The sequence below is a fragment of the Vespa velutina genome, chromosome 3, assembly GCF_912470025.1.
Source record: "Vespa velutina chromosome 3, iVesVel2.1, whole genome shotgun sequence".
Classification (NCBI taxonomy): Eukaryota; Metazoa; Arthropoda; class Insecta; order Hymenoptera; family Vespidae; genus Vespa; species Vespa velutina.
Genome location: NC_062190.1, coordinates 3,626,952 through 3,636,269, shown reverse-complemented (window position 1 = coordinate 3,636,269; position 9,318 = coordinate 3,626,952). Strand labels below are relative to the sequence as shown.

Here is a 9,318-nt window from a genome sequence, read left to right as displayed (position 1 = left end):
GGATATGAATAACACGAACGTCAAACTATGTTTCTCTTCATTGATAAGTGTGTATCTAAATTAACGCGACCATCAACTCTCCCTCCTACTCCCGTTCTAATCCCGTCAGTACCGATCGTTTTCCTTGTATCGAACGTGTGTAAATTATTAATACGTTCTAAGAGCCGTGCATAATTACTAAGGTAATTAGTTAGCATCACCGAATTTGCCCTCGCTATCCCCTTACCCCACCCATCCAAAATCCCCTTCACTCTCTCTTTCTCTCTCTCTCTCTCTCTCTCTCTCTCTCTTTTTCTCTCTCTTTCTTTCTTTCTCTCATATTAGCTCTATTTCCCTCTCATCGTTCTCTCAGTATCCTCCCAGAAACAACATCGTGAGAATCAGAGCGGATTTGTCCAATTCACGGAGTTACTTTATCATCCGCGTTTCTTCAAACACTTTTGAGAGCTAACCTGGTCGACGCAGCCAATGGATAAAGATAGTGGCACAACGACATTAATTATCTGGATAGATGAAGAAGAATTTACCTATGATACACTAAATGTATAAATAAAATGAAGAAAAAAACAATATGCATACATATACATACCTATATATATAGGGAGGCTTTGTAATGTATTTTTGAGCCGAACGAACGTTTAAATGTACACGAACGAGAGAAAACTAAAAAGCTGCGGTTCAATTCGCGAAGAACGATCGATCTTTTTTTTTATATATTTTCTTTGTAATAATAAGTAATAGAAAATGAAACAGAGTGAAAGAAAGAGGAAGAGAGAGAAAAAATTAAGAGATATTCATTCGAAGAAAAATTGATCCATCTTCTTATCTTAGATCGCCAAACTATAAATACTCATTAGAAATTCGTGAACATCTAAACGCTCGTTAATTGTCATAATTCCCGTTCTCATCTCGAGCCGAACGTGTACCGCCATTCGGACCGCCAATGGCATTCAAAAGAATTGAACATTTTTTAAAATATCAAGCATTATATTATGTACATGGGCGTGAAGTTACATAAGGTCCTCTCGCTTATTTGAGAAAGACAGAGAGAGAGAGAGAGAGGGAGAGAGAGAGGGAAAGAGAGAAAGAGAAAAAGAGAGAGAGAGAGAGACGTAAGAAAGAAAAGAGAGAAAAAAGAAGATGAAGAGAACATGACTCGCGTTACTTTGACGTAGTCTCTTAGTAAATCAAGAAGAAAGAAGAAGAAGAAAGAAAAAAGTAAAAAAAAAAACAAAATTCAAAAAAATTCAATCTCTAACTTCCGTGAAGTTTTATCTCATTTTGCAAATTTAGTTCGTTCCCCTCGTCGATCGTTCGGGGCACGCGATTATCCCATGTAATTCTTTAAATAAATATCAAATAGATTACGGAAAAATAACAATTATATATATATATATATATATATACACACACGCGCGTGCGTGTATACATGTGTGTGTGTGTGTGTGTATACATATATATACATATACATATATATGTGTGTATATACATATATATATATGTATATATATGTATATGTAGAAATATAAATATGTGAGAGAGGGAGAGAAAGAGAAAGGAAGAGAATGAAATGGTTAGATTATAAGTTGGTCCATGCGGTATAAAATATATAATATACTCGATTGACACGAAATGGCGTCTCGGTGGATCGTGTGGTCAAGAAAATAAAAATTAGAATTAACAAATTGAAACAAGAGCGAAAATAGTAAGATGGAAATTGAACGAAACTAAAAACGAGAGAGAGAGAGAGAGCGAGCGAACGAGATAGAAAGAAAGAGAGAGAGCAAATGAATGAGAGTGAAAAGAGAGAGAAAAATATATATATATATTTATTATATGTATAATATATATGTATATATATATATATATATATATATATATATATATATATATAAATATATTAAGAAGCGAACGAAAGCACAAGTCAGCCACGCTGCAGCTACTACGACCACTACCCTAGGTAGATTAAACGCTACTTTGCCGCTGATCTAATTGTTTACTGTCACGTGTTGCTGTAAACCTAAACTAACGATACGATATATTTTATTTATATAATCTAATCGACTGTATTTATTGTAAATAGTCACGATGTTTGCTATGATATAATATATCTGTAATTGGATGGAATCTGCCTGAAACTGCGCCCAAGTCCTCTGTCCTTCACTATAAATTGAAAAAATAAGAGTAAAAAAGAAAAAAAGAAAAAAAGAAAATAAAAGAGAAAAAAAGAGAGGAATCTAAGGAAAAAGAATAAAAAAAATAAAAAAATAAAAATAAAAATAAAAGATTACGCCGTACCTCGCGCATGGAACACCGGCGATAAAATAAATAAATAATTATTAAATTAATTAATTAATTAATATAATCGGAAAGCCCCTGTTGTGCGTTTCGCGATGATTTAAATTCGCCGTTGTTGTATAACGCGTTTATAATTCCGAGCGAGAAGTTAAAAATGAGAAGTGTAAAAGCGAGAAAGATGTCAATATTTCGTATCGTTATTACTCTATTGAGTGGACGATGTCGCGGAACGATCGATCGTGTACGATAACCGCCGTGTGCTCCATTTTTATCAAACTGCCTACCTTTTCTCCCTAACACTTACCCTAAACGTAAAAAGAAAAGAAAAGAAAAGAGAAAAAAATAAATAAAAAAGAGATATAACTATGCTAACAAATTCTCGTCCCTTTATCATAGGAGGGCAAAAACGAATGATAAATATACATACACATATATACATATGTATATATGTGTATATATATAGATATATATAAATAATTTTTATAAATGTATTTTTTCTTCTCCAGTCCCGATCCAGGATCACCCAGATTTTCCCCTTCGATATAAATAACAGATTATCGCGGTAGAAAAACGAAAAAAGAAAAGAAAAAAAAAGAAAGAGAAACACAAAAAATTCGTAACTCGAAATATATACTGCTCCGAGGCAGGAAGGAATGTCATGACCCTACCAGCATGTCCAATAACTTACACACACAATATTACTATCTTAAGTACAATATATTAAGTGTTTTCAGAAAATATATGATCTATATATGATAATAAAAAGGGAAAAAAACGTTTCATCACCGACTTGTCATTCACTTCTAATCACAGATTCTAATAGATATTCATCTTAGGTAATATGATATGTAACTATGTACATATAATCATTACTCGTTCAAAGGGTACATCTTAAATCTCTTGCGAGCAGCGAAAGCGAAGAACAAATTTGCGAACTGAAAATTTGAGATATGAGGACATCAAAGGAACAAATAATTATCCTGATAACGTATTACGTACTAGAGCTAGTGACATGAAAAGGACCGATATAGAAACCGTATGGACCGACGATTTGAGGAAATCAACGGCGCCATTTAAACAGCCAGACTCATACACTACTTCAGCGGTCATGTTCAAACACTGAAAAAATTACAGAGATTTCTAATGAATTTTAGAGAAATTAATGATAAATCAAAGAAAATATAAGTTCCAAACATATGTTATCCATTAATATCAGTATTAATATATTTATTGTAGATAAATCATACTTTGTCGACAGTAGTTGAACAGCAACTCTGTGGTATAAGCATACCATGTCTTTCCCAATCATCGTGCGATCGAATTCCACAGCATTTCAACTAGGATAAATTATTTTTTCTTAATTATTTATTTCAATCTTAAATTAATATCAAACTAACGTATCTGTGTGTATTATCCCAAGCCTCCGCAACCCAATCCAAATAACGATAATTTTCAATTGAATTAGCCATATCCTCGTGAATACTTCTCGTAAGTTTATCGAATAAAGAAAAACTCAAAATGGAGCAGACAAAGATCAAAAACAGGAATAGCGCATGGAATATTATGTACTATAATACGAGGATTACATTTTTCTATAAATATTTTGTTAAGGTTTTTTTTTTTTTTTTAGTTTTAATCAATCATCGGATTAACATACGATTATCAAGAAATTTTGTTTTCTTTTGAGAAAACCTAATATGCCGATAATTGCTAGAATAGAAGCGAATATTCCTATTATGAGCAATGTTGTTATGTATATACGTTGTCCAATTAATCTAGACATCATTTTATTATCGGCCAGCATCCAAATTGAAATGATCACAGCGCTTATACCAGCAAGCTTCAAAAAGAAATTCATATTAATATTTACAATTGTATTTTTTTTTTTTTTTTTTCTTTTCAGAGGATCATTTTATAGAAACTTACAAAGGTAACACTGTTGAGACTCAAAAAAGAAAACTTCACACAATTTTTTGGAAGTCGTTTGTAAGATAATTTTAAAAAGGATAATGTTAGATCATGAGGAGTATCTTTTCCTGTTGAGGAAGATTCCTCGGTTTCTGTGATCTCTTCTTCCTCAGCAGTGTCAGTCTCGGTATCATTGTCATTTGTGATATCTTGATGTCTCATCATAATCAAAATTCGACATTTGTTAAATTATTAATTTTTAAGTATTTTCTAGATTCAAATAACCTCGATCATCGTTGCCACATACTTACATGTATGTATTTATGTGTTTATAAAAATTTCGAATCGTGCAAAAAACTGAAGTTGGCTATTTCACAAGTTTTCATTCAGAACACAACGAAATTTATATTAATTATTTTTGTATAAAGTTTTCAAAAATAAGAAAGAACATTCATTTTCAAGCACGAAATAATACGAATAGTTGGTTCATTATTTAAACATTTAGTAGGAATTATTTATTATACGAAGTTTCATATTCTGCCTACGAGATTAATCTTTAACCAATAACATTGAATTTCATAACGGACTCGTTTTCGCGCCATTACCAATGATACGTGCAATACAGAGACCTATATGCCTTTAGATACTACAAATAACAATAATATTTAAAATCTTTTCAAAAAGAATCATTGAGAAAAAACTAATTTTTATTTAAATAGAAGTCAGTCGTCATTAAATTATGCAGAAATTTTTCAAAAAATAATATAATTAAAATGACACAAATTTTTTGGTTATTACTAACTATTATCGATAACGACAATTGTATTTGATCATAAATGATCACTATTTGCAACGGAAATTTTTTATAATTATCGTTGACGAGAATTATGTTTTGGTTATCCGTAACTATTATAGGTAACAGGAATTTCGTTTTTATTAGAAATAATCAACAATGTGTCTACTAAAAATATATGATCATTTCAATGTACAATAACATTATTTCTATCTGTTAATATTTGCATTTGATTTTGATCAATCTGTATAAAGATAAAGAATTTGTATTAATTGTGTATTCAATAAAAGTAATTTTATAACCGACATTTTGAAAAAATTACTTACGACAGACAATTAAAATTTCGTTATCAGCAAATCGAACTATAAGTATAAATAATATAAATATTTTGTATTTGTTGTAAATTACAATAATGTACAGAATTTATTAATCTCTTACTTTTGATTTTAGAATTTAGAATAATAGATTAGATAAAAATTTCGAATAAATTTGAAATTTATTAAAATATCTTTTTTATCAAATTTGTGATGAACAAATGTATCTTAAAAAGAATAACCTTGAATTTTGGATACGACGTGTCTGCCCATTTCATGTTATCCACGTGGTGTAGTTATTAAAGTATTAAAATCTATTTGATATAATGTCTGGCTTGAATATAGATGCCTTTAATAAAAGAGCCACTGAAGCGGTAATTTTTTTTATTGATTTATTCGTAAAATATATATTTTGATTTCTCATGAATAATCTCGAAAAGATTTGAGGTTACCAGCTTTTTCATAAGCACATTTTTCTAGGAAGAGCAAATAGAAGTTTTGAAAAAAGAAATTGAATGTTTGCGTGAAAGTATCACAAACCAAAATGTTCAAAAATGTGATATTTCGAAAGAAGAATATACGAATTTGCAGCAAGAAAATCTGAAATTAAAATATAGAATTAACATACTTAAAAAGGTATATTCTGTAGTTTTGTTGTTTTATATATTTTTTTTATTGAAATCATAACTTATCAATCAATCTTTTTAATACTTGTAGGCTATTGAAACAAAAAGATCTAAACCACAAACCCAAATAATGTCTGTTTTAACTGACACATCTGTTAGTAATGGCATTAGTATATTGGAAATATTATTTAATTTATTTCAAAATGCTATTGCTGCCGCTTACCCAAATTTGGTAGATCCACCAATAGTTATTGCAGTATCATCCAATGCTAAATTTGGAGATTATGAATTTAGCAGTTCTATGCAAATTGTTAGATTATTAAATACTAGTGGTGAGTATTTGAAATCAATAGAGCTTTTTGATATTGATGTATTATTAAATTGCAAACATTGCAGGTATTAAAACAAATCCAAAAGAAGTTGCAAATAATATTTTAGCAGAAGTGCAGTTATCTCCACTTATTGAAAAATTAGAAATTGCTGGTCCAGGTTATATAAATGTATTTTTAAAACGTGAATTTGCACAACAAGTGTTGAAGACAATTATAAAGGCAGGAACAGTATTTCCCCCATATATGGATAAGAAAAAAATAGTTGTAGATTTTTCAAGTCCTAATATTGCTAAAGAAATGCATGTTGGGCATTTAAGATCTACAATTATCGGTGACAGTATTTGTAGATTATTAGAATATCTAGGTCATAATGTTTTAAGAATAAATCATGTAGGTGATTGGGGAACACAATTTGGTATGTTAATAGCTCATCTACAGGACAAATTTCCAGATTATTTAACTGTATCTCCACCAATTGCTGACCTTCAGGTATTTCATTTTTATGTGATATATGAAATCTTTTTCATTACTTTAAGATTGCTTCTTTATACTAACATTTATTATTCTTATTTGTATTATTATAGAATTTTTACAAAGAATCAAAAACAAGATTTGATGCAGATGAAGAATTTAAGAAACGTGCATATAATTGTGTCGTTAAACTGCAGTCCTTCGATACTGACATAAGCAAAGCTTGGCGGTTAATTTGTGATATATCTAGAAAAGGTAACAATTTACTAAATACATATTTAATAATGATTAATGATGTTATTACAATTGTCTTTGTTACAGAGTTTGAAAAATTATATGCTCGACTTGATATTAAGATCATAGAGAGAGGAGAATCATTTTACCAAAAGAAAATGGAAGAATTAGTAAGGGAATTAGAATCTCAAAACTTCTTAGAGGAAGACATGGGTCGTAAAATATTATGGGGAGAAGATCATAGTGGTATACCTTTCACAATCGTAAAATCAGATGGTGGTTTCACTTATGATACATCAGACATGGCTTGCATCAAACATCGTGTTCAAGATGAAAAAGCAGATTGGGTATATTTTAGATTATAATGAAATAGTTCACCTGTTGCAAAAAGTATGTAAACATATGAACTATATAATTTTTCAGATAATATATGTAACAGATTCAGGGCAATCGGTACATTTTCAAACATTACTTAAATGTGCAAAGAGAGTGGGTATTCTTCCATTAAATGTTAGAGTAGATCATGTTGGATTTGGTGTAGTTCTTGGAGAAGACAAAAAGAAATTTAAAACACGATCTGGTGATACTGTTAAATTATTAGATTTATTAGATGAAGGTAATTTATTTATAAGTACATCCTTTCATGTGAACATAATAATTTATGTTTAAAAATTTCTTTCAAACATATTAAAATGCAATCATTTACTTTTCTAAAAGGTGTAAATAGATCACTACAAAAACTTCAAGAGAAGGGACGTGACAAAGAACTTACAGAAGAAGAACTTAAAGCAGCTCAAGAATCCATTGCTTATAGTTGCATTAAATATGCAGATTTATGTCATAATAGAAATCATGAATATGTATTTTCATTTGACAAAATGTTAGATGATAAGGGAAATTCTGCAGTATATTTGCTTTATGCACTTACCAGAATTCGTTCAATTGCTAGAAATGCTAATATTTCTCAAAAACAGTTAAAGGAAGTTGTAGAAGAAATTCCAATATCTCTAAACCATGAAAAGGAATGGAAGTTAGCTAAGGTTCTGCTAAAGTTTCCTGATATATTACTTAAAATAACTAAAGACTTGCACTTACATCAACTTTGTGAATATTGCTATGATATTTCTACTAGTTTTTCTGAATTTTACGATAATTGTTACTGTGTCGTAAAAAATCAAGCTGGTGAAATAATTGAAGTAAATATGAGTCGCATATTATTGACAGAAGCGACTGCTATTATAATGGAACAATGCTTTTTCATACTCGGTATTAAACCCCTTACGCGTATGTAATAAACGATGGTATTAAAAAATAAAAAAAAAAAAGCATATTTGTATTTTTCATATATATCAAATACATAAAATCATTTATTATGCCAATTTATAATAATAAAATAACAATTGCTTTAATACAATGTACTGTTTTATTTCATTTTTTTTTGCATTATTTAAAAAAAAAAATATTAGAATATTAAAAAATCAATGACTAAATGTTATATATAGTTGAAAACAAAAATAAGTGGACAAATACTGGAAGTAGATAACGATAAAGTTTAATTGAATTAACATGACTGTTATATATCAAGTTTTATTTATTATGTATCTTTATAGTATATACATTATTCAGTAAAAAATTAACGTTTACATTTGTGTATAAAAAAGTCACATTTAACAATATTGTTGGCTATTTATCGAGAGATAAAAATAAGTGGATACATAAAACAATGCGAAATAAATAAAATAAATAATAAAATTAATATTTGGTATTGGTGGCTTTTTCTTGAATTACTAATTTCAAACGTTTTGGAATACTTTGAATTAAATTTTCTATATAAATTTTATTAATATGTTCAAATATTATTTGCAAACTTTAAAAAATATCCTTCTTATTAGTTTGTTGATCCAATGGAATTTTCTTTTGATTTTTGAAAAAATTTCATAGTTTTCCTGACTATACGCTTGAGGTAGTTGTCTTATTGAAAGACAAGTTCTTCCTCAAGATCCATTTTTACTATTACCCCTTCTAAATTTTTATACAATATGCTAATATATTTATCCGCATTCATTATTCCATCAATATTTATCAATGTACCAACTCAAGAAAAAGCACCTCCACATCATCAATGATTCACTGTCAAATTTAATCGTTGGCGTAATAAAATGCTCTCTTATACGCTTCCCTTCTTTTTCTCCAGACAATATATTCTTTTTTTAGTTGCCGCAATTCAAATTTACTTTCATCATTCCATATTATATTTTTCTAGAATGAAAGTGGCATATTTACATATTTTTTTTCAAAAGCTAAATACTTTTTCATATCATTTTGTATTAATATGTGGTTTA

General features: G+C 29.1%; 3 protein-coding genes across 13 annotated transcripts in view; 2 read left to right on the top strand and 1 right to left on the bottom strand.

The window, feature by feature from the left end:
• Positions 1–47, top strand: part of LOC124947620 (teneurin-a) — a 487,449-nt gene extending 487,402 nt beyond the window's left edge. For all 11 annotated transcript variants that reach the window (XM_047490033.1, XM_047490032.1, XM_047490031.1 and 8 more), the window contains one exon: positions 1–47. This exon is cut by the window's left edge and continues 3,338 nt beyond it. The gene's annotated coding sequence lies outside the window, so the exon portion shown is untranslated.
• Positions 48–2,981: 2,934 nt separating this feature from the next.
• On the bottom strand, positions 2,982–5,358 carry LOC124947625 (CD151 antigen-like). Its single transcript, XM_047490041.1, has 5 exons — positions 4,225–5,358; positions 3,956–4,138; positions 3,696–3,866; positions 3,546–3,635; positions 2,982–3,417 (listed from the first exon to the last, which is right to left on the bottom strand). The coding sequence occupies exons 1-5, from the start codon at positions 4,429–4,431 to the stop codon at positions 3,274–3,276; spliced, it is 795 nt and encodes a 264-aa protein (XP_047345997.1). The 5' UTR covers positions 4,432–5,358; the 3' UTR covers positions 2,982–3,273.
• Positions 3,204–8,385, top strand: LOC124947624 (arginine--tRNA ligase, cytoplasmic). Its single transcript, XM_047490040.1, has 8 exons — positions 3,204–5,687; positions 5,794–5,949; positions 6,031–6,271; positions 6,336–6,760; positions 6,856–6,997; positions 7,064–7,323; positions 7,400–7,592; positions 7,694–8,385. Exons 1-8 carry the CDS (start codon positions 5,640–5,642, stop codon positions 8,266–8,268), a joined length of 2,040 nt encoding a protein of 679 aa, XP_047345996.1. The 5' UTR covers positions 3,204–5,639; the 3' UTR covers positions 8,269–8,385.
• Positions 8,386–9,318: the final 933 nt, after the last annotated feature.

Bases quoted from the DNA above. Each gene is read 5' to 3' on its own strand.
- LOC124947625 (XM_047490041.1), bottom strand. From the start codon at position 4,431: ATGATGAGACATCAAGATATCACAAATGACAATGATACCGAGACTGAC. The intron at 4,139-4,224 runs GTAAGTTTCTAT...TTCTTTTTGAAG, and splicing joins GTCTCAACAGTGTTACCTTT to CTTGCTGGTATAAGCGCTGT. The intron at 3,418-3,545 runs GTATGATTTATC...TAATTTTTTCAG, and splicing joins GTTCAACTACTGTCGACAAA to TGTTTGAACATGACCGCTGA.
- LOC124947624 (XM_047490040.1), top strand. From the start codon at position 5,640: ATGTCTGGCTTGAATATAGATGCCTTTAATAAAAGAGCCACTGAAGCG. The intron at 5,950-6,030 runs GTATATTCTGTA...TAATACTTGTAG, and splicing joins GAATTAACATACTTAAAAAG to GCTATTGAAACAAAAAGATC. The intron at 7,324-7,399 runs GTATATTTTAGA...ATAATTTTTCAG, and splicing joins AAGATGAAAAAGCAGATTGG to ATAATATATGTAACAGATTC.